This window comes from Elgaria multicarinata, chromosome 1 (genome assembly GCF_023053635.1).
Source record: "Elgaria multicarinata webbii isolate HBS135686 ecotype San Diego chromosome 1, rElgMul1.1.pri, whole genome shotgun sequence".
NCBI classification, from domain to species: domain Eukaryota; kingdom Metazoa; phylum Chordata; class Lepidosauria; order Squamata; family Anguidae; genus Elgaria; species Elgaria multicarinata.
Genome location: NC_086171.1, coordinates 117,309,532 through 117,334,643, shown reverse-complemented (window position 1 = coordinate 117,334,643; position 25,112 = coordinate 117,309,532). Strand labels below are relative to the sequence as shown.

Below are 25,112 nucleotides of genomic sequence, written 5' to 3'. Positions count from 1 at the left end.
AAGGTTTCTAAGCAGAGCAATAACACTGGTTAGTTTCAACCTTACCAAGATGGTTTACAGGCAACATGTTGGGAAAATAATCGCTCCCCTTTTGTGTTCAGAATCTCCTTTAGATACTCTTTAGAGAACATTAAATACATTTAGCTTATTTTTACTTTATTTATGTCCCATTAAAATACCTTCCTAAGGATGCATTTCTATTCTTAAATATGTCTAAACAATATTACTGAAATTTAAACAACTTATCAAAATAAATGATTGTAACATACATATATTTTAGAATTATATAGCAGTTTATAGGCATGTTTGTGTGACAAGAATTATTTGACTCCGTCCTGTCTCGTTCGTATAAAAACATATTTCTTGTATTTTGATGATCACACCTAATTGCTTTTACTATTCTGTGAGGGTAATGTCACTATAAATCTAATCTAATATGGGCATTGACCCCATGGTGTCCCAGGTGCAAAAACCTGGCATCTCTTGTCTGGATTCCTAGTAAAGAGTAGCAATGAGTCAATCATTAATTGCTAATTGGCACTTGTTTCCCATTTGGGAAGCATCAAATATAAAACAAGCTCAATTCTTATGTAGAGAGTGGTTGAGTTACATTGGGCTTTGGAATTCCATATTTTAATCCTGAATTCTCTTGGAGGAATCTTATTATTGAATTTGCTAATTTTACAGCAAATGATCAGCAATGATTTGCCACACAAAAACTAGCACTTCTGGAACAGGAAGAATTAGCAGAGCTCGCAAAAGGTAGTCATGCTGACTTCTTCCATTCCAGAAGCGCTAGTTTGAGCTAATTTCATGAATGTTCATTCCTGCTAACACAACATGATTGGTGCTCACAAAGTGCCAGCTTTGGATACTGTCCATTAGGAGTCAAATACGAACATAGGGGTTGCATGTAATAGTAACAAAATAGCCAGAGGGTCTGTTTCATTTGCTAGGAACAAGGGGATTGTGTTAGCTTTAGGGACACAACTCTCTGATTGGATTGGGATAACAGAGTAAGAGCAGTGTGCAATGACCATGGAATTGAAAGGCATTATATGAGAGCATTATATCCCATGGAATTGAAAGGCATTATATGAGAGCATTATATCCAAAATTGTTTGAAATAATATTCTGATATTCTTACCGGTTTATTTCAGTCTGTTCTTTCCTGTAGCACCTGGTGGTGATCTGCACTTCTTCCTCTATAAATCACTGAAAAATTATTTTAAAAATTATTTTTTACTCTGCCTCATTTTGATCCCATAACAGACAGAAACCCTGGAATTGAAAATATGTTTGCAGAATGAGCCCTGAAACAAAGTAGCTTCTGACAAAGCATTGTTGTTTGGAGGTAATCTCTAGTAGAGATTCAATAAATGGATTTTCCTTCACGTTCAGGGTTAAGCAATTTCTATGTTTGAGACTTGGAGCACATTTCTCAATAGGCAGGAGATTGGGGGTTTCCTGCTATTTCCCTTTCCTGTAGAATTTTGCTTAGTTCATTTCCTTCAACAATTTCAAATTAAAAGTTGCCATCATATTTTTTTGGTTCCAGGTCTGAACAAATAGTTCTGATCTTGGGGTCATCATCAAACATCTAGGCGCCAGAAGCCTGGGATCTTTCAAGTCCTTTTCTGCATGGCAAGAGCTAGAAATACAAAATCTGAGAATCTCTGTAATTTAGCTTTCATACTTTGTATCAGACTTTATGTAGTGAGCATGGGATTACACATAAAGCAATGATCACAATAGATTTCTTTACAAAGTATCAATCATAAAATACTAAGATTTGGCCTCTTCATAGAAGTTGGATTTTCTGATATAAATATATAAAATTCAGTGTAGGTAAAATCTGACTTCATGGAGGGGGCAATTATTCACTTACCCATTCCTACTGAACTTCCAGAGCATGTCACTAGAAAATAAAACATAAAATGATTAATATCTTAAAAAAAAACGAAAGAGGCAAGCTGGAAGCAATCATTGACTTGTGCTTTCAAAAGCATCTCAAAATAATTTATTGAGAAAATTGTTTGGTTTTTGTTTTGTTTTTAAAGTTGGTTCTGGATTATTGGTTCTGGAAAATGAAATTGAGCATTTAACTGTTACAAATGTGTAAATGCAAAGAATTAGTATTTGAAAGTAGTTTGGGTCAAAAAAGTTTTAAATAAGCATGTTCTTCAATGGATAGAATTAATTTTGTGAATAGAATTACATTGCCTATGTGGATAAAGTTCAGCAACTTCTCTAACACTCACAAACTGTTATAATGTAGTCTAAATGCAGATGAATCTGTGTTAGCCCTTTTTATTAACAAACCAAAGAAGACTGACAAACCACGCCCGCCATAATTCCCGTATTCTAGGAATCTCCTACCACGATCTCTCAAAAGACAGAAACCAGTTTCAAGCAAAAACAAATATTCTTGTAGCATCGTAAAACCTAAAACAACATAATGACAAAAGCTAGGGTTAGCTTCATCAGATGCAACAGTGGCTATGATGGATGAGTCACGCCCACACCATGTGGAGTGTTACCATGCCAATATAAACCATCACTAAGGCTGATCATTATGGAGACCTGGAAGTCATGCAGCTCTGTACAACAGCTACCAAATGGGCTATTTCAGGCAGTTTCCACAAGTAGGTCCTGAGAGGTTGTCTATCATATGTAGACTAGCCCCCTCAGAAGCTACAAGTGTTCTACTAGTTCATTTCCCCCCACAGCTCTTCCACCATATGCTGCCCCAATTCCTTCCCCTTTACATTTGCCTTTGAAAAATTGGTGGTCTTTACCTGAATAGATCTTCTTAGGACAAAATGCAAGTTTTGATCCTTTATCATCAGTTACAGGTGATACCACAACTGTATAAACATCACCACATGGTATCTCAGTGATATCACAATAAGTCAGGACTGCGTTTGGTGTACAGGTGAAATTTCCTTTTGAGCCATACAGATCTGTGCTATAGTTTACTGACTCTTCAGAGGTCTGCCAGTATATTCGTATGCCACTGTTGCCCAATCTATATAGTTTAACCCCAGAAGGGCAGCAGGCACCTAAGAAAGAAAAGTATGATATCTTTGTAGATGCACTTTGTGTTCTTTCCCTTTGGGATAAACAGCTGCTGGATTCCTAAGCCAACTTCTATAAATTGAAATGGGTTAATTTTTCATGCGCCATACATTCTCTCAAAGTGTAAGCTCTTATGACAGCCATCTAGGAACCACTAAACATGATATAAGCCTGCAGCCAGCCACAGGGATTTAGAAAGCTCTGTAAAGAATCATAGAAGCAGCTATGGCTCAATCCAGCAAAATGTGTAGGGGATAGGATGCTAGCTACATCAGTAAAATAGCACCTGTAAGAATGGTGGGAGTATTTAACAGCTAGCTCCTCAACATCTCCTGGGGTCTCTGTCCAAGAAAAATCTCCCATCTACCCAACTAAAGATCAAGTCTTGGAACATCCAGAAACAGTCCTATAGTATGCTGAGATCAAGCAGCTGAGACATCAATTACTTCATAGATCATCAAATAATTCCATATATAACCTTGCTTGATAAAAGACCTAGGAGTTGATCTATTTAAAAGCTTAGGTAATGGCTGAATCAACTATATCTGAAGTACATTCATTTATCACAACAGGGAACAGAATGGCTTGGACTTGGAGAACTAAACAGAATGGAGCTCAGAGTAGGGCATTTTTCTGCTTCTTCCCTTGCACCCCTCAAAGACTTTTCTGAGTGTCAGGGACTTTCCTGAATAGTACAGGATGGAGAATATTGGACTGACGCTCCTCCACTTGATGAGTTCCATTTTGGGCAATTTCCCCAAACCCCAGATGGAGCAGCTGTCCTTGCTGGTAGCCACAGTCTAGATGGTAGGTATTAGGATGATACTCTTCAGGAGAAATTTTGAGGGGCATGGAGCAGGAGGAAAATTGTGAGTTTTCTACTCATGGTTCTCAGAATCCAAGCCAACAAGTATAAATTATGCATTTAATATGATAACCTTGTAGAAATATGGCATCTTTTAAATTGTTCTTTTAGATACTTACTAGAAGAAAATCCTCTGTATTTACAATCTGATATTAAACCGGTTTCACTGATTGCTTTGACAGACACAGTGTAGTTGGTTCCACATGTAATGCATCCCAGGAGGCAGTAGCTTTGGAGCGTGTGACACCTGGCTTGTCCTTTGTGTGAATGCAAAATTGTTATGTATGTCTTTGCGCCAGTCCCAATAGACCAGCTGATGTTTGTCACAGACTGTGTCACTTGAGTTACTGTAAGATCAGCTGGGCAGCAAGGAGCTTAAAAGAAAGGAGAAAAGGTTGAGTACCTGACTGTTAATTGCTTTTTAAAAGTAATATATAGAGCTACATTCTTAATGGGTAAATGTAAGATATTTTGGCATCTTAGGGGGAAATTTCAAGTGGTTTCCCCCCACACAACACCGAATGTCAAGCTGCCACTCATAAATACATATGAATGATTCTGTCCTGAGAGAAATGATAAATTATACCCCTGTAACTTACTCCTTCCTTCAGTGTCGCCCCAGATGGCCACCTTCAAACACCAAACTGGCCTTGCTGACATTGAGACTAATTTATACTCAACTCTTCAGTGAAACAACAGTTTGAATGCATTTTATTTTGAATTCATAGAATAGTAGAGTTGGAGGTTGCCTATAAGGACATCAAGTCCAACCCCCTGCTCAATGCAGGAATCCACCTTAAAGCATCCCTGACAGATGGCTGTCTAGCTGCCTCTTGAATGCCTCTAGTGTGGGATTATCGAAAGCTGAAAAGTTGGCAATGGTGTTCTGTTCATTGGCCTCTCCCAATTTGGAGCATTATGCAGTATTTTAGTGGATACTTCCTAGACCCAATTCAGTCTTTTTTGCAACTTTTTAATTCGTTGACAGCCCTAATAATCTGTCCTTTAATCAAATAAATGTAAATATATTTGCATATATCTTAAACCTCAAAATAAGCAGGGGTTGGAAGGGAATAGTAGTTTAATAAATAAAAGCCAACAATGGTTAGAATGCTATTTTTTAATATTTTTAATATTTTCCTTTTATTCTCTATTTCAGTAACACACCTATCTCCTTTCCCCCGCAATTTTTGAATGCACAATGGGGGATTGAAATTGCCAGCTTGTCGGTGCCCATTTAATATCTATGTTTTAGATATCATTTCCTTAGAAACCAATGTGTCTAGAGCCCAGTGCACATAGGTCTAATCTATGATATTTTTAATATGGTGGTTTTGTGATATACAGGCCATGTGGCTGGTCCTTGCATTGTGTAGACATGTATGCAAATGTGAAATGTGATAGATGGGCATCTGGTGAGCCTGAAAGTAGGATAGGCTTGCCGGAGTGACACTGGATAAGCTGGCCTGATCCTCCATAGCATATTCAATAAAATGTCTGCATAGTGTCAATACCCTTTATTTGGTGTGTTGCGAGAACTATAGATACTGAACTGTCCTTGCAATATGTTTAAGAAGCCAATGAAATCAAATAAATAATGCTAAACTGAACACAGGTGATTTTAGTTCAAACTTCAGCTCAGACAGGGATGCACAGCATGACCTCCGGTAATTGCCTAACACCATTTCCCTGTTATGAAAAGGGAGTGATAACGAAGTGGTAAATAACATCGCTAATCAGTTGTCACTTACCTGTCTCTAAAGGGACGCTGTAACTAGGTAAGCTGTGTCCTGCTTCTGTACTTGCTACAGCGCTGATAGAAAACAGTGACCCACATGGGAGATTATGGATAGTGCATGAATTTCCAGAGCTTGTGCAGTGCCACTTTCCTGCCGCTCCTTTGGCAGTGACTGTATATGTCGCTTCATCGTTATTGGCATGCCAGTGCACACTAATTACGGAAGGAACATCCTTTGAGACGCTTATTATTTCCGGACTACATGGAGCTGAAAGATTTTAGATGGAGCAAATTTTCACTACGTTCTTTTATGCCTCTTACATTGCATTAAAACAGCTGCAGATTATTCTAACAAATCAGCATCCTTCTAAAAACGCAATATTATGAAGGCTGTAGTTTGTATCTTTTGAGGCTTCCTCCCTGTCTATGGTCTGCTGTCTGCCTGAGATCTCCCTTTCCCTAACATTTATTATTATTATTATTATTATTATTATTATTATTATTATTATTATTATTTGCATTCATTTCGGGAACCAGAAGGTTCGACCATATAAACCTGCTCTGGTCCACTTGCACTGGCTGCCTGTATGTTTCCGAGCACAATTCAAGGTGCTGGTTTTGTCCTATAAAGCCTTACATGGCTTGGGACAACAATACCTGTCGGAACGCCTCTCCCGACGTGAATATACCCGGTCACTACGTTCCACATCTAAGGTCCTGCTCCGAGAGAGGCTTGGAGTGTGGCAATGAGGGACAGGGCCTTTTCGGTGGTGGCCCCCAGACTGTGGAACGATCTCCCTGATGAGGCTCGCCTGGCGTCAATGCTGCTACCTTTCCGGCGCCAGCATATGTACTGCCATATGCTCTTTGCCCAGGCATAAGGCAGCACATCTTAATCATCCACATGTATATTTTAACGGTTTTTAATGCTTCATGTATGTATGTTCTGTGTTTTAAAATTTTAAATTTTGTATACTTGTTTTTATCTCATTTTAGAATTTCTGTAAACTGCCCAGAGGGCTCTGGCTATGGGGGCGGTATATAAATGTAATAAATAAATAAATAAATAAATAAACAAACTGCCCAATAGCCGAAGCTCCCTGGGCAGTTCACAAAAACTAAAACCATTCAAAGTATAAAACAAACAGTATAAAAACATGATATAAAATACACGTTAAAAAGTTATTAATCTTACTTAAGATTGGCCATGAGTGTACTTGCACCCATTTTTACCAAACAGATACATTGCCTATGGCATAATCAGCCCCCGTCTGCCTAAGTGGTGCCATATTTCAGGAGATTGTAGGGCCTAATTGTAGTTGTGTTCTTGAAGTGCTCCTACATAGAGCTATTGTACTGTCTGAGCAAAGAAAGCAACAACTGGTGCGTGACAGAATTTGATATGTAGGCTCGAGGTGGGGAAGACACAGTGCCTCAAATTGTTGTGCCAAGCTAGTATTATAGAGGTTTGGCAGAGAATGAAGACGTTAGATGCAAACTGCTCTTTGATTTGATTTCATTCAAATATAATGAATGAAATGAAATCAAATCCCTTTGAAAGGCTGTTGTTAACCAATTTTTTTTCTGCTGCCAGTCTCATCTGATGTAAGTTTTACTTGAAGGTAATGTTCACTTGGCTCCATGGGATTTAAGATACAAATAAGAATGCAGAGGACTGCAACTTTAAAGGTATAGCTCCACAGGACCTGATGGCTTGAATTCTGCAAACCAAAATGCCGATGTTAATCTGAGACTCAAAACACACATCAACCTTTTGCTGGAATGGAGTTTAGGCAAAGGAATGTTTGAATGCTCCTTTATGTAAAAACTTACAAAAAAAAACCCCACAAAAACACCTCCCTGCATATTCAGAACTAGCATGTCAGTGGTAAGGTTAGCTTAACATAAGCTAACAATCTGTTTCAGGTGCAAAAATATTTTTAGGTGGAAGAGTATTCAAATATTGACCTCGTTAAATGGTACGATCCATTTAATTGAACCATTACATAACACATGGCTAACGATTATGTAAAACAGAGCCCAGATTTTCAAAGAGAAGAAACATAAGAGTAGTTTGAACTTAGCTATTCCATTGGATATTCTCTGCCACCTGAAGTGTGCTATGTTTGGTTCTGATACTTCAGGGTATGAATTATAATACAGCATTCATTAGACTTCTCGGCTCCCATGGTATCTTCTTAATTTGCAACTGCTGTTGTGCGTTAAGGACAGTGTATACTGGAATAGTACCTGTTGCCACGTGTTTTGATGCACATGATGTATTGCTGCCCCTAATTTCACTGAACGAATAGACAGTGATATTGTATTGAGTGTTGCACTGCAGTGCAGACAAGGTACAAACTGTGGCAGTGTCGTTGCATAGCAGCTCATTGGTCCAGTTAACAGCTTTGGTTTCATACATTTCAGCACCACGGACAGGAGACCAGACAATCTGAACTGTGTCACTAGACACGTACACTGGATTAAAATCACTGGGGCAGCAAGGTGCTAAAGGGAAAAATGAGGAGAAATGCATTATTTATTTATTTATTTATTTCTATCCCGCCCAAACAGCCCAAACTCCTGGGCAGTTTACAACAATATAACAAAAAATAAATAATATTTATTTTTATGGTACAATATTAGAGAATCACAGAATAAATGTTTCTTTCTGCAATCTATTTTTACTTGAAGATATTGGGGCAGGGGTACCTCAAAGCTAGCACGCTAGCACTAGGCTCTAGGAACCTGCCTCTTTGACCTGTCAAGGCAGTTTAACAGAGGAAGGAATTGCTAGCAAGTTTTCTGCTGCAGTTCACCATTACCATTGCAGATGGTGGCATTTCAGGTGTCAACTCAGCCGAGATCAAGCTAATAGGTCATCTCTTATAGCTGGGGTGGGCAATTCGTGGCCCTCCAGATGTTTGGGCCTACAGCTCCCATGATCCTTCACCATTAGCTATGCTGCCTTAGACTGATGGGAGTTGTAGGCTAAAACATCTGGAGCACTACAAGTTGTCCATCCCTGCCTTAAAACTACCGACTCTAGCCTGGCTCCTGAGTTTGAGTAATTCATATCTCAGATACCGACGGGACTGCTCTTCAACTGCTCATCTTTGCTGCGTCACCTGCTTGCCGCCAGCTTTAATAGTCACATAAAGCTGTAACTGAGTCTAATCTTTTGAAATCCCTTATATTTTAGCACTCAAAAGTTTATTTCTAACTTGGTCTAATGTCCATACAGATTTATCCAACAAATATACCATGCATAAATAAATTGGCACTTACCTGTGGTATAGTTAAATATGTCGCCTAAAGGGCTCTGCCCTGCCTTGTTATACGCAAAGACACTAATAAAATAAGTGAAGCCGCAGTCTGATTGGAAGTGGCACTGAGTATGTGATGTGTTGCAGTGCACCTCCAAGCCGTCATCACTCTTCACAAAGACCACATAATAATCACCTAGGTCGACATCTGACCACGACACTGCCAAATTGCCTGGCTCATCCTCTTCAATTGTTATACTTTCTGGAGCACAAGGCACTGCAAAGTTAAATTTTGAACAAAAAAATGTTTTAACTTTTCTCATACTGTTACATTGAAAAAAAACTTTTAAAACTCCAGTCATGAAGATGTTTAGGAAATACTAACTAGAGGAATGTTTCATGGGTTGGATGTGTTATTGTAGAAAAGATAACTGCCTTTTCCAGGGATAGTGGTACCTGCATTTGTGAGCAAGTGCGACAGGACTGACCAGGAGCACAAGCATCTGTCATGAGCATTTAAAAATACATAAAAATGCTGTCTGTGACACTACAGAGTGACATAAGGATCAAAATTAGCTTGTTTGATTCTTGGTACTCTGTAGTGCTAAATATGCCATTTTTTATTTTTTATTCATGGGCAATGGGTGCACACGGACCACCTCTGCTCTAAAGTTCATAGTCTGATATGCCTTTTTGGCTAAGGCTTATCTCACTAAATAATGTCTGCATTGCAGGGTTTTTTGACACACATTCACACACATGTCCTAGAAAGGTAGCCTGAAGCAGCCTGGTGTGGAGAAAGGGGTAAGCGCTATGCATGTCTCAGTACTAGAGTGGTGGAGGATAATCACTGAAAACCTGGTACATTTTAATCACATGTGAGGTTGACATAATCTCATCATATTCCATAAGTTTATACATCGTGTAAGAAAGTACTTCCTATTGTTTTTCAGGACCCACTGCCAATCAATTTCATTGTTTGATAACAAATTTCTGGTGTTATGAAAGGTGGTGAAAGGTTTATCTCAGTGAATTCTCTCCACTACATCCATAATTTTATACACATTTTCATTTTTTCCTACACAAAAGGCTTCTTAAAGGGAAATGTAACTGCTGAATTCTTTCCCCTGACAGTTATTGCCTGTCACCAAATGGAGCAAACCTGTGTTTCTTTATGCCATATATTTCTCCATATACCAGGCCTGTTCAGACAAAACACTAAGCCACAATTAGGCCACTAACCCTTTTGCAGCAAATGGTTAGTGAGCATGTTTAAACTGTGGTCATGGAGCCACCAGGCTAAGTCATGGTTCACAAGACACTCTAAGCCAGCGGTTCTCAACCTGTGGGTTGGGACCCCTTTGGGGGTCGAACGACCCTTTCACAGGGGTCGCCTAAGACCATCGGAAAACACATATTTCCGATGGTCTTAGGAAACTGTATTGACTGAACTATGTCATGTATCATCTTTTGTATTATTAAAGCTATTGTTATGTATTATTTTCATTAGCAAACCATCCCATGACAATGGATCGTGTAGAGAAGAACGAAAACAATTTTATGGTTGGGGGTCACCACAACATGAGGAACTGTATTAAAGGGTCGCGGCATTAGGACGGTTGAGAACCACTGCTCTAAGCCATAATGCTTAGCTCAAAATGCTTAACCACCATGGCTTAGCATGTCATCTGAACAGGGTCACCATGAAGTGTACATGTGGGTTGCTGAAGTTCACATACCAGTTTTGAAAGCCACGGCTTCTGTCGGTGTGCTGGAACCAGCTTCATTGCTTGCTACAACAGAGAGGGAATACTCAGCCCCACACTCAAGTGATGGGATAGTGCAGGAGGTGGACGTTGTACTACAGTTCAGCTTGGAGGTACCACTGTAGGCTGCAATGATATAAGTGGAAGCTCCTTCTGTCAGCAGGCAAGAAACAGTTGCTCTCAAAGCTCCACTGTCAAAAACCACTTGAACATCTCCTGGCGCATGAGGCCCTAAATAATAACAAAGATATCGAACTTTGTTTGAGTAGAAATGAGGCTGAATGACATTTTTAATTCAAACTATATGAATGTTTTTAAATTGTTACAACCATTGGGTTGGATCCAGTAAGACCCTTGTGATGGTGCCTCAGGCCCAGCAGTGGTGACAGCATGTGTGTAGCCCCTGCCACTGGCTGCTATGATGTAGCGCGTCTGTGACCAAGCGGTGAGACGCTTGTCTTGGCGCTTAGCCATAGAAACGCTACATTGCGGCTGACAGCAGCAAGGGCCAGCCATGCATGCGCCTCTGCCAGTGGGCCTGGGGCACCACCGCAAAGGTCCTGTTGGATCCAATGTTACAACAAAGACCACTAGAATCAGAAAAATATAATAAAACACAAAAACGCAATAAAACAGTTTGTAATCAGTATAACTTATTTATCATTCCGCACAGAAATGGGAAATTAGCTTGAAGCTTAGAAGCTGAAAGGGCAAAGTTCACCATGGCTAATAGGTGAACTTTCCTTTTTATGGAAAGTAAACAGAAAATGACTTTTCTCCAATTTGGGCCAGCAAGTTTTCCCTATAAGGGCAGGTCCTAAAGAACTTTAACCATATGAAGAGTTCAATATTCAAATAAGGTTTTCGTCTGCAAGATACAAGTCTCCTAATATTCCAGTGACTTGTGGTGTTAAATGATATGTGTATCTGTACTTTGATATGTGTTTCTGTATTTCTAGTATTAGTTTTGTTTAGTGTGCATCATTTCATTAGTGATTTTAAGAATGTAAAGGAATATTTCTACTCTGCTCTCATCATTTCCAATAGACTGTTCCTTGTGAAAAGGCATTTGCTTTCCTTTCCAGTTTGCTTCTTACTTGTTCTTTGGTTGTAGGTGGAGTCATCCCCAGGTATCCCATGACTGTCCCAAGCATGTGCCTTGATGGTATAGAGAGTTCCTGGGTCTAGACTGGAAAATACCAGTGAATTGTTGGTGGTGTTTTCTTTCAACATGCCACCCAAACCATCAGATCTCATGATAGACACGAAGAATCCAACAGCCATATATACAGCTCTCCAGCTCACCACAATGTTGTCAGAACTTGGGGAATTTGCTGTTAGGATTGGTGCAGCAAGCACTGTGAATGAGCAAATATATTTCAGGTTCAATGCAATTTTGTATGTTTGCAGTTGTGGGCAAGATTTCACTCTAGCTTAACAGCTTCAGGGCTAATAATAATAATAATAATAAGGATCGAGGCAGGGTACAACACAAATGCAAACACCATAAAATACATATAATTGATTAAAGCATTTAAAACTAATATATTATTAAAAGCAGCACATTATCAAAAGGCATCTTAAAATTCAACTGGGTAGGCCTGCTGTAAGAGATCAGTCTTACGGCTTTCTTAAATCCTGGAAGACTGTTAAATTGACAATTCTCTCCCGGCAAGCCATCCCATAATCTGGGAGCGGCAGAAGAAAAGGTCCTCTGGGTAACAGTTGTCAGCCTTGTTTTTGTTGACTGGAGTAAATTCTTCTTCCCAGAGGACCTTAGTGTGCGGGGCAGATTGTACATTTAATATTTTGTACCCATATATGTACTCTTTTGAGTACAAAAGAAATGTACATGCCTATCCTTTGTGGAGGACACATACAAGTATAAGTAGCTACAATTCAGTCGTAATTCCTGTATAATGCATGGAAGTGGGGGGTCCAATACTTTCATGGTTAGTGCTTTCCTGGCAGACAATAATGAACAATGAGGAAGTTTAGGTATCGATGTAAATTGTAAACGATTTCTAAGTTAAAACCATCAGACTCAGTTTTGCTCAGAAATTAACTGGCAGTTAGTATAGTTGCCCCAAACCAGTTTATGTTCTGCAAAGAGCTGAGCAGTGACATTTTGCACCAACTGAAGCTTCTGAACAGTACATCGTAATATTCAGTCCTTGAGGTATGCAGTCAAGGACAATATTTTTCAGGAAGAGATTGCGTCAGCACATCAGGTACAAACTGCTCCTACTATGAGCTGCCAAAGTATCAGTTTGTCTTCGATCAAGGTCATATCCAAGGCCACACTGAAGAGCACACCTTAGAGTTAACTTGTTAATAATAGAAAAGCAATAGAATAACAATGTTTTCAGTGCTTTGAGAGCCTCCAAATCTTTCACCAATATCTGATCCACCTTCTCTGTAGTCAATTTCAATCTGCTTCACCTCATCCACTTAAGGTATCCATAGCTTCTAAACCTTGGTTCAGAAATCATACTGCTGCTGCCAGATTGTTAAACAACAAAACGTAAGAGTTGCATGGCATCAGCATACTGATGACATTTCACTCCAAAATTCCACAAACTTCATTATTGGAGCCACAGTAGTGGCGCCAATAAATAAGGCATTCAGTAAAATAATATAGTTAATTCAAAAGTATTAACATTAAAATGCTCCATGGTTGATTGGGGTGTGGGGAGTGCCTAAGATGTTGAACAATATTAACTAAACTCCACTTTCTAGGAAGGCCTAGGCACAAATAAGCAGAGACATTTTATTGTTAAGGTCACAAGGAGAGATCTGCTGGACCAGAACAAAGGTCTATTTCTCAGTGGCCAATCAGATAAGAACATAAGAGCCATGCTGGATCAGATGAAGAATCCATCTAGTCCAGCACTGTGTTCACAGTGGCCAACCAGCTGTTGACCAGGAACCTACAAGCAGTACATGGTACAACAGCACCCTCCCACCCATGTTCCCCAGCAACTGGTTCTCAGAGCTTCATTGCCTCTGATCCTAGAGGCCATATATAGCCAACATGACTAGTAACATTGATATCCTTGTCCTGCATGAATTTGTCCAATATTTTAAACCCGTCTAAGTTGGCCATTGCTACATCTTGTGTTGAATTCCATAGCTCAGCTAAGTACTGTGCCTATATTTTGAAGATGATCCTATAGGATAGTGATCCTCAGTGACAAAAGTCAATGAGGGGTCTTAGAACAATGAATGCGGAAATATTTCCCCTTTGAGCTTCAAAGAAGAGATAACCTGCCAGATTGGAAGTCAGAATGAAATAGACTGAGGGAAGATGTTAAACAGTCCTGTTGTAAATGTATCATTAATCTCTAATCTCTACAGTGTCTAAATGAGATTGAAAAATACCTGACTTTGCCTTCTTTGAAGGGGAAGGCAGACTTTTTCCTCCAGCGTTTATAGATCGGATGGTAATTTTATACAGAGTAGCAGCCTTCAGCCCTGTCACAGTGCCTGGTGAATTTGTGACTATTGTTTCAATGAATGACTCTCCATCCTGTGCTGTCAGCAGGTAACTGGATGCCCCAGCGACAGCTGCCCATTCCACTGTGATACTGTTACTCAATTTTGAATAAGCTTGTTCCATAATGGGAATCTCAGGAGCTTAAAAGAAGGGAGAACCATGATAATTTCAAATTCAACAGACATGTCACCATTCAAGGGCATGACTTTGCATTGCTGAATGTGACTGATCATTTCACAAGTATGAGCTCAGAAAGGGCTGGCTTTGATGGATCTCCTTTTGATTATTTTATTCTGTAGGAAGAACATATTACTTTATCAGTCTCTGGTGCCTGAAACATGACTGAAGACTAGGTTTGCCTTCAAAAACCTCAGTCATCCTTATTCTGGTGTGCACATTAGGAGTACTTAAGAGTACAGGGTAACATTGTTATGACCTGTAGGCATATTACAGGTTCCTATCATTTATCTGTCACCTAGTCATAGGTTTTGGCACTCTGCAGAGAATGATATTGAGCCACTCGCCATGGTATAGAAGCTTCTGATGCACTGCTGTATCCTTTATCCACTAGGGTTAGACAGAGCCATTGTGCAGTTCTAAGGAAGAAAAAGAGAGGCATAGATAGAATCACATCTGTCACATTTGTACTCCATCCTACTGAGGATTTTGCCTTTAGACCCCCTTTGGACTTCAGGTTTAGATAATAAGGGGGAAGGGGGATTTCTCCTTTTCTTGTGCTATCCAATGGGGTGCTGGCCCTACCATTAGGGAAAGTGAGGTGGTTACTTCAGGCAACAAATGCTGAGAAGTGGCAGCAAGGGGTTGAAGGAGAGAGCTGTGGGCTACGTGATCTGCCCTGCACCTGCTAAGTTACCCTGCTGCCTTCACGTATAATGGAGGATGCTTCCCCATCACCAGTGTCGATTCACCTCAGGCAGCAAAATACATTGGGCCAGCCCTGATCCAATGTTACAGACACCAAGGCACTCTCCGTTCCATCCACTATGAGGCAGGTGCTTTGATAGAAGCATTTGGCTGAGAGCCAAACTAGACAAGACACAATTTGCACAAATGGCAACTACCTGAATGACTTTTAAAAAATAAAAAGCAGGTTTGAGGAACCTAATCATGGGGTAGCGCTCTCCTTCCCTGCTGCCACTGCAGTCCCAGTCCAGAGCGTGGGCCCTTGGCCGATTTTTTTTGCGTTAGAATAAAACCTTCTATTGGCATGAATCTGAGTTTTTCTTCAAATGGCAATAGCAGGCACAGGGTTTCCCAATTGGGATGGCAGTAGAGGGCAAAGCAGGTTTCTAGTCCAGATTGGGGCCGGCACCTGCTATTTATATTTTTAAAAGCCATTCACCCAGTTTATATTTGCCTTAATGTCACGTTGCCCAGTTTGGTCCACAGCAAATGGACACAGGTCTCTGTGGATATTCTGTAGGAGGAGGAGGAAGATGTGCCCTATCTAGAGGCCATTGCTGCTAGATCAATCTCAACTGCAATATGATGATGTGAAGAGTCTTGGGTCAGCTTGTCATGGTCGTGTAATATCCAGGTCATGAAAACCTGCTGGCTCATAATACAGTACATCTGCTCCACACAGTATGTAAAATCAAACTGTGTACTGAAAAAATATGTACAGGTCCATAGTTTAAAGCAGGTAGTATACAACGGTAGTTTTCAAACTTTGTTTAGAGGAAGCTCCTCAGGGTTCCTCAGTTAGAAGATCAATAGTGGAAGAGAAGCTTGCACATCAGGTAACTGCAATCTGAAGCCAAAGGGAAGTGTTGGTTGTGCTCTAACGGTAGAGGTAGAGCACATGCTTTGTATCCAGAAGGTCCCAGATTCCATACCTGGCATCTTTACTCAAAAAGGATCGGGTTGCAAGTGATGGGGAAAGACCTCTTTCTGCCGGAGACCATGGAGAGCCACTACCAATCAAATCAAGTAACACTGGGCAAGATGGACAAGTAGTCTGACCTGGTAGAAGACAGCTTCCAATGTTTCTCATCTCTATGTTCACATGAGATGATGATGAGTTGCCAGTTCCTCACATGAATCCATATATGTACCCTGGATCATTCCTCAGAATTCTTTGCAACTCACTGGGGTTCCATGGCAGACATTTGCCCTATGCAGGCATTTATCTTGCTCACACAAAGAGCCTTTCTACACAAGGCTTTAATTGTGCGCTCATTGTTGCTTACTTACGGCAGTTTGGGGATCCTTTACATGATGTTGTCATCCTCCAGGGCCTCTCCCATTCTTTGCAACCATTATCGGAGTTTTTTTTTCCTAACAAGGAAAGTCTGGTATTGTTTAGAAATGGCAGCCTGGGAGTCTCATGTAATTGCATAATTCTGCTACACCACAGCAGCATCCAGTGGATGTATAATGTAACATATAGAAGGGCAGAGAAAGAAAAACACTGTAGAAAAGCATGTGTAAAGAATCCCGCAAAGAATCTGGAAGCAGAAGGCTCGGTAAAGGTGTGGGATAAAAGCCTCAAATAGAAATGCCGGGGGCCCAACCACCTGTTTCAACGCTTGAGATATTTTGCATCTAATACTTCACATTCAATATCTGAGAGCTAAAGTACATGTTACATTAAATATGCACTGTGCAAATGAGTCTCTCTTTCTCTCTCTTTTTACTTTCACATAAACGTGAGGGCCCCCAATCCAGATCGGGACCAAGCATGAAAGTTTCCCCCCCTTTTTTAGCTCCACATGTGTGGAGGGGGATGGGGGGGGAAGGCCACTGGATGAAAAGTTTTAAACTTCCACTACCTGCATTTGGTGGTCCCAATTCATAACAGGGTCTCACATATTTTCATGGAAGTAAAAAAGAAAGGCTCAGATGTTCATTTCACATAGAATCCAGTTTAGCCCTGAGAGAGCAGTAATTCCCAAGTGCTCTCTCTGTGAGTGTGATAACTGCTAGTGTTCTATGAAAAATCAATTAATCAAAGAATTCAAACCTCCAGTAAACCCGAAGAACCCACCTACAAGAATATCTGCCTGCTGCATATTTGAATGATTCATTGCTTCTACCATGGATGAATAATTTGGTCAAGTCTCTGGATCAGAACAGTGACTCATGTAGTAATGCTTGGAGTTAGCTCCTCTCAGGGTGGGTAATTCTAACTTTTACACATGTTAAAAGCAAACCTTTCCAAGTGCAAAAGCAGAAGCGCAGTGAGGTCATTTCAGACTCTGGACCTAACGGTCTTATTGGAGGGTGTGTGTCTTTAGACAGTAATGTAGATTTCTTTGCTTTCTTCAAAATGTGGTGATCCAACCCTCTTGCTCATTGTGCTGCTTTGGATCTAAACTTCTACACCCATGGCTTGCCCTGATGGCACCGTTATGGAAGAATGAAGTGACTAAAGAGACCTCCAGGTTTAATTCAGAGAAAAATACTTCAACAGTGAGTAGTTTGGAAACACTGTGCTAGAGCTAAAAAAAAAAAAAAAGAATGGGGAGGGGGAATAACTCACAAAATGGATGTATGTGACCTAAACCAAAACCAAAAGAAAGTAAAATAGAAAGACATCCAAAGTGTAAGCCTACACTTTGAAACACAGCCAGGAATTTCATAACAAATAAAAACAGGGTTTCAGAGACCTTGGCAGTATTACAGGAGTTATTCTTCCACAAGCAAGACAAGCTCTTCTTGAACAATATTCCCATTGTAACAAGCCAAGACATTCTTTCATTCATTGTTAGTCAGCCAGATAGTCAGATATGTCTCCCTTTTCCACTAATTGTAATTATTCTAAGCATTATTTAATAAAGGATCATGGCTAGGAATTATCCAGAAATAGGAGGCATAGCAATGGAGATTTCTCATTTTCCTTTAACTAAAGCCATTCCTACTTCACTACAAATATTTTTTCATCAAAATCACCTCAGAAATGTATTATCAGTATTCAAATTATACATGTAGGGGTTTGTTCAAGTGGAGACTTACAACCCCGTACACAGGGTGTTTAGTTTATTCCATTCCATGACCGAAATCCTCTTCACTGCTTTGTGAATTCATTACCTCATTAAGCATATGAGGAGACACAACTACCTTCGGTGTAAATTAGTTTTTCAGGTTATGGTACCTGATTCCCTGTTGTGGTGCAGGAAACCTAGGAGAAAGGATTAAGAGTCAGGGTCAAGTAGAGGGGGCAGATACAGCTGGTTTTGGTTTTCCTGATGCCCCACAAGCCTAGATGAAAGTAAATGAATTGTATTAGCAGTGTGAACAACAAATATAAAAATGGAAGGAGAAGGATTTACCAGGTAGAATGCAGTTCAGGGTGTTCACTTTCCATTCCATTAACTGTGCGGAGGAAAAGGGACTTCGCAACTTTACCACAGCTTTCTGCTTCCATTTTCGCCCCAGATCACAACGTGTTCTCTTTACAAACGTGTTCTCTTCCCCACTTCCCTTTCCCCCATTTAACTAGGAGTTCTATATGTTTCATTTATACAGCCACAAAATGGCTCTGTAGTCTGCCTCTTCTTATATCGTGATTTCCTCTTTACATGCTGAAAAGGGGTCTTTTTGTTACTAGTTTCTTCCATTTCAAATTAAGCTGCGGAAATCCTTCTCAAGTACGAGAGAGGCAGTGGAGTTTTACAGCATCATGAAATCAACCCGGAAACTTCCATTAGTGGCCAGTCATGGGTGTTATTAGTAGCTCATTTAGAGAAACCCTCAGAGTGGCAGGATGGAGCAAAAACTAAACCTAGGAAGCTGCCTTTGTACAAGGGGTGCAGAACATGCAGCCCTCCCAGGCCATCAATGTGTCCCCCCAAGAGTGTTTTGACCCCCATTCCCCCACAATTTCCCTGCTGTCTGAACTCTCAACTCCTCTACCTCCCAGAAATCCTACAAGTTGCTATCCCTGCCATTGCAAGCAGCGAGAAAAGTGTGATCTGTATCAGGATCACTGTGTGTGCGTGTGTGTATCCCCTGCCCCATCACTGAGCCAGTATCACATGTGGCACATGGGGCAGAAAAGTTTGCGCAACCCTGCTTTATACCAAGTTAGACCATTGTTCCATCTTGCTCTGTGTTGTCTACACCACAAGTAAGCAGCCTGGCTCCCCCGAGAGGTTTCGTACTAGAACTCTTATCAACCACAGCCCATGGTAAAGAACTATGAAAGTTGTAGTTCAAACTATCTGTGGGGCACCAGACTCCCATAACTGATTACCACTGGCCATGTTGGATGGGGCTGATGGGAGTTGTAGTCCCAAACCTGCAGAGCACCAGGTTGCCTACCCCTGGTCTATACTGACTCACAGCAGCTCTCCAGGATTTCAGGTAAGCCTCTCCCAGCCGTACCTGGACATGCCAGGGAAGAAACCTGGGGTGTTTGGCATGCAAAGGATGTGCTATAGCACAAACGGCAGCCCCAATTTATGAACCCTTAAAGATTCTCCGAGATTCCACAAGGGTAGCTGTATTCATGCATAGCAACAAACAAATACCTTGCAGGGTTTCTGTCAGTATTGTATTCCAGCCCACAGTGGGTCTTAAATTGGCGACCCAATGGATGCTTTACACAGGGATTTATCCTCTACATACCACCACCCAGCTTAGGGAGACCAGCCATACAAGTAAGGAAGTCACTTTACAACAATAGGCCAGAATGGGTTGGGAATACCCGTCTCCCGGCCCCTAGAAAGGCTTCCTGGTCTGAATGACTACAAGTCTCTGCTCTTAGCTTTGCTCCCCTTCTGTTTTTGTCTCACCCTGTTTGCCGCCCCAAACTCAGCAGGAACTGTGCTTGACGGTCATACCCTAAGGGGATGTCTAAACAACACAGTGTGCTGCATTGTTTATATGATGCAGCCACCAACTCGCAGACACATTGAGCTTCCCCCATCCTTGAAACTGTGCTTTTTGAAAGTGTTGATTTACTGCGACTTTTCCCTTTGCTCTGAGGTCACCGCACTGTTTCTTCATGTGTCAGTGGTGGCCTTGGTTTCGGTTATGCAAGTGGGCGTAGCTCTAGATGGATTGGGTAAACACAGGAACGTGGTTCAGGAGGCGGGTTTGACAAGCCCAATGGCTGCCAGTGCTGCGTTTTTTTCTGGCTGGATAGCCCACGTTCCCTCCTGCCATCTAACTTTAGCTTTTCCACCTCGCAGCAGCAATGCGGCAGGGGTTTGAGGGAATCAGATATCAATGAGGCATCATATAGAGACACCCCCTAAGAGGCTCAATTTGCCATGCACTTTTGTAAGAAATAATTTACTTAAACAGATGCATACAACATATTAATATACTTCAATCCCACTGACTTTAAAAAGATTTGTAGCCTGATCCTATACCTATATACTTAGAAGTAAGTCTCACAGGTCAGTGGGTGTTGTTAGGTTGCATAGGGTTACACCCTTAACCAGATTAACAATGTGCAGGACCACAGTCTTTCTCTTTATTTTTTTTCAGAGGTTCAATAGAATCATAGAATCATAGAATAGCAGAGTTGGAAGGGGCCTACAAGGCCATCGAGTCCAACCCCCTGCTCAGTGCATGAATCCACCCTAAAGCATCCCTGACAGATGGTTGTCCAGCTGCCTCTTGAATGTCTCTAGTGTGGGAGAGCCCACAACCTCCCTAGGTAACTGATTCCATTGCTCTAACAGTCAGGAAGTTTTTCCTGATGTCCAGCTGGAATCTGGCTTCCTTTAACTTGAGCTTGTTATTCCGTGTCCTGCACTCTGGAAGGATCGAGAAGAGATCCTGGCCCTCCTCTGTGTGAAAACCTTTTAAGTATTTGAAGAGTGCTATCATCTCTCCCCTCCGTCTTCTCTTCTCCAGGCTAAACATGCCCAGTTCTTTCAGTCTCTCTTCATAGGGCTTTGTTTCCAGACCCCTGACCATCCTGATTGCCCTCCTCTGAACATGCTCCAGCTTGTCTGCGTCCTTCTTGAATTGTGGAGCCCAGAACTGGACGCAATACTCTAGATGAGGCCTAACCAGGGCCGATTAGAGTGGAACCAGTACCTCACATGATTTGGAAGCTATACTTCTATTAATGCAGCCCAAAATAGCATTTGCCTTTCTTGCAGCCATATTGCACTGTTGGCTCATATATAGAACATATTCAGATGAGACTGAGAACATTTCTGGTAGCTTTCAGTGGAACTATTAAAAAAATATCAACCCAATTTAAAATTATTTCATACTAACCTGTTAACTGCATAGTCTGTGCTTCACCCAGTATAACTCCATTCTTATCAATAGCATCCACCTTTATAGTATAGACTGTATTGGGAGACAGTGATACTAGAGTACCTATAAGTGTAACGTCACTGAAATGGACCATCAAAGAGTGCCCGACTGTGTTCACAGGGCTTGCCGTCACTCTGTAAGAAAAAGCTCCTGGGAATTTGGGCCATCGGAGAGAAATACTCCTTGACGTCACATCGTAAACGGAGACAGTGAAACCTAGAAAATGAATACACAACTCACATTCAGTTTCCTCCTAACTTGTAACAGAATAGTTCCTGACTTCATGCTGAAAAGACTGGGAGCAAAAACCAACAACTGGTTTATTAGTAATTCCTTTTTATCTAGGAATTATGGGATCTGTGATGGGGTGAGAGCTATTGATCTCTAACACAAAATTTTAAGTGCCTCACCAAACTAAAATTTCCCGCATTCTTTGTGTAAAGCCATGCCTGGTAAACTAGTTTAAAACTGATATACATTTGTTGAGTAGATATGCCTGTGAATGTATGGGTTTGTTATTGCTGGCTTTACACATAGTTTTTCTTACTTTCTACAGCTGACAATGGAACCCACATACTTGCAGTCTTCAGGCTTATTGCTGCCATTTTTCTGATTCAGTTCCCCATCTGCAAATCTGGTAAAACTGTGACCTAATTCTCAAGAGTTTTGGAAGGACAAACAAGATTTTAAGAAATGATGTTATTTACACTCCGTTTTACAGATGTAGCATGTGACAGGGTGAGTTAGGCTCTATTCTGACACACAACTCCCACTGAACTCAATATGGCCTGCTTCTAAGTAGTCATGAATAGGATTGTGCTTTTAGTGTCATATAGCAATGAAGTAAATGGTCTATAAACTAGGAAATCCCTGGTAAAGTTTCAGCTCAGTTTTAGGTTGTCTTAAACATGTCTTAGTCTTTCAATCTCAGTACCTTGCCCCCATCTATAATATGACAGTGGTAATAATATTGGACTGTCTTACAGTATATTTGTAAGCCTTACAGCACAATCCTATGCATGTCTACTCTGAAGTAAGCCCCATTGAGTTCAATTAAGCTACTCCCAGAGAAGTTTGTAGGATTTCAAATTGGTGAGATCATGAATATCAAGCAATCACAAAAGTATTGTGTAAAGACTAAGTAGTAGTATTATGTACTTAAAATGTCATGAGTAAGGATCAGATTGAATATTGGCATATCAGTATCTTCACGTGCAACACAGCAACCAGAATAAATTAAGAGAAATGTAGAAAGAAACTGAATTTGAACAGAATCTAATTAAACCCCACTTACGTTTTGACAAACAGAAAAGGTAAAACATTTAATATTGATACTATTAATTGTATGTTAGGAAATTCTTTCAGTATTAGAATAAGTATAATTGAGAAAGTGTAAATAATTAGATTGGGTTCTTGAACCTTTTAAATGGCCAAGAAATATCCCTAGGATTGATTTTGTTATTGTAATTTTATGGTTAAGTAAAAATTGTTGTTTGGATTTTTCTCTGTGTATTTGTGTGTATTGTGTTTTATGAAAAGGAGTATATATATGGAATGTAATTTGTACTTGCCAAACACTTATATTTGATAGTTATGGTAATACATTTATAAATTAAAATACAAATATAAAGACCAATGTTTAGGGAAATGTTTCCAAACTTATTAAGCTCTAAAAAGGTCTAACAAACATGGCCTTTCATTTTTCTTCTGATGCCGATTTTAAACAAAATAACTGAAAAACAAAAATACATTTCAGATTTTACCTGTGTTAGCTGAAATAATCTGTAAAAGAAGATGTAGAGAATTAGTAACGCAGGGAAGTTTTTCTTTTTGGGGGGCGGATGTTTAATATTTTATTTCTAACAGCAGAATCCTAAGCAGTTTATTCAGAAGCAAATTCCAGTACATTAAATGGGATTTGCTCCCTAGTCCTGAGTTTAGGACTGCAGCATTATACATACAATAGGCAATGATTTCCCTAAACAATACAGGTGTGAAAAAGACTGTCACAATAATATACCATATTATTCTGACTGGTTCAATATGGAGAGATATGTACAGCAGCTACAAAGCTATGAATGAGATTTGGCATAGGTATCACAGATCACATTACTCCACTTTTCCTTCCTGAATTTCCTTCCTGTCTTTTGATTCAGAAGGTAAAGTTTCCAGTTGTTGACAGACTGACATGCCAATCCCAAAAACGTTATCTGAGTAGAAGTCCTTTTATTTAAGGGGAATTTTAGTCCCCATAATCTCTCACATCTGCTTAGAAGCCACATCTGCAAGAACCCTTCTATCACATATTAGTGTTATGGCTAAACATCTGAATGCCCATTCTTATATATAACATGATGCTCTCGAAGCCCTACTGAGAATCTGTGTATTTGATGTGAACAGGGATGCGCTGAGCACCAGGGGACACCAATTGTTATGTATGTCTTGTTGCCCACTACAGTTGGATCAGGGCCAAAATATTTAAAACTGTGGCATTAGAAACTTTCATCCACAAACCAGTTAAACTGAATGTCTGGACTAAAGCATTTGGGGTTCACTGAAGCAAATTATTGGATCGAGGCTCACTTACCTGAGAGTGTGGGGCTTACTTCTAAGTAGATATGCATAGGATTGCACTGTTAATGTACTTCTGACTAGCTGTATGGAAGGGTCTCAGCAGAAAATAAGCTGAACTGAAATCAAAGTGACTATCCTCCCAATAAATGTTCTTACGATGCAGTATTCTCTTAGAAATAAAAGGGTTCAGAGGTTGAAAATGTTACTAGGATCACCACAGCATAAAGGAGGTTCTAGCCAAGTACAGTATACCTTTTAAAATGTCTGTGGATTGAGCTGCCTGAATTACAATAAAGATGCATGATCCCCTTGTAAGCTTCCACAAGGGGATAATACCCAGATAATGCAGAGCAAAGAAACAATTCAGTACTATGATGGAGATGCTAATTTATTATAAGATATTACACTCAACATGTTTTGACTTGAGCCCTTTGTTAAGGAACTCTGCATAGTCTTAGCTGTTAAACATTAAACATTGATTTTATACAATCTAACATGTTTAAAGCAAAACCAACATAATCTCAAAATAACAGGATATTTAAAAAATAAAAAAGAATACATAGCAAATGTTAATTAAATGTATTAATTTAAAAAGGAACAAACTGTTTAAGGAACACACTGCTTGGACTCACCATTTTAAAGCTGATGAGAATTAATCCAGAAAATATGAAATGTTCACACCTTCTACTAATCATTCTTTAAGCTTGACTTTTAGTTCACAGTTCACTTAACCAGAAGTTAGCAGAAATCACCTTCCTTCAAAAAGTGTATCAGTTAAGTCTTGGAGGCAGTGAAAACATAGAACTCTGTGGCTCCTCCTCCAGTCAGAACCAGCCTATAAAGACTAGAGTATAGATTGAGTCCAGTTAAGGATATTTTTCTATTTTGTTTAATTAAACACACATATTTATGATATCTAGCTGAACATGGAAGCAAAAGTTATATTCCTCTCCTTCTCTCTGTCGCACATAATTTCATTGAGTGATAGCAGAATTTATCCCAGTTCTCAACTGGAAGTAGCCCCAGTTACTTACAGTGCAATCCTATACATGTCAACTCAGAAGTAAACCCATTGGATTCAAAGGAT

At 40.1% G+C, this 25,112-nt stretch overlaps 1 protein-coding gene across 1 annotated transcript; it reads right to left on the bottom strand.

The window, feature by feature from the left end:
* Window positions 1–1,122: 1,122 nt before the first annotated feature.
* Window positions 1,123–24,720, bottom strand: FNDC7 (fibronectin type III domain containing 7). The gene is made up of 13 exons (XM_063117471.1): window positions 24,658–24,720; window positions 23,215–23,233; window positions 21,410–21,667; window positions 14,095–14,349; window positions 11,811–12,071; window positions 10,687–10,944; window positions 8,970–9,224; window positions 7,932–8,189; window positions 5,695–5,949; window positions 4,063–4,317; window positions 2,799–3,062; window positions 1,889–1,918; window positions 1,123–1,215 (listed from the first exon to the last, which is right to left on the bottom strand). Exons 1-13 carry the CDS (start codon window positions 24,718–24,720, stop codon window positions 1,157–1,159), a joined length of 2,490 nt encoding a protein of 829 aa, XP_062973541.1. The 3' UTR covers window positions 1,123–1,156.
* Between the last annotated feature and the right edge of the window lie 392 nt (window positions 24,721–25,112).

Bases quoted from the DNA above. Each gene is read 5' to 3' on its own strand.
- FNDC7 (XM_063117471.1), bottom strand. From the start codon at position 24,720: ATGATTAGTAGAAGGTGTGAACATTTCATATTTTCTGGATTAATTCTC. The intron at 12,072-14,094 runs GTATTTTTCAAT...GCTCATTCACAG, and splicing joins TTCAAAGAAGGCAAAGTCAG to TGCTTGCTGCACCAATCCTA. The intron at 8,190-8,969 runs GTAAGTGCCAAT...TTTTCCCTTTAG, and splicing joins CATATTTAACTATACCACAG to CACCTTGCTGCCCCAGTGAT.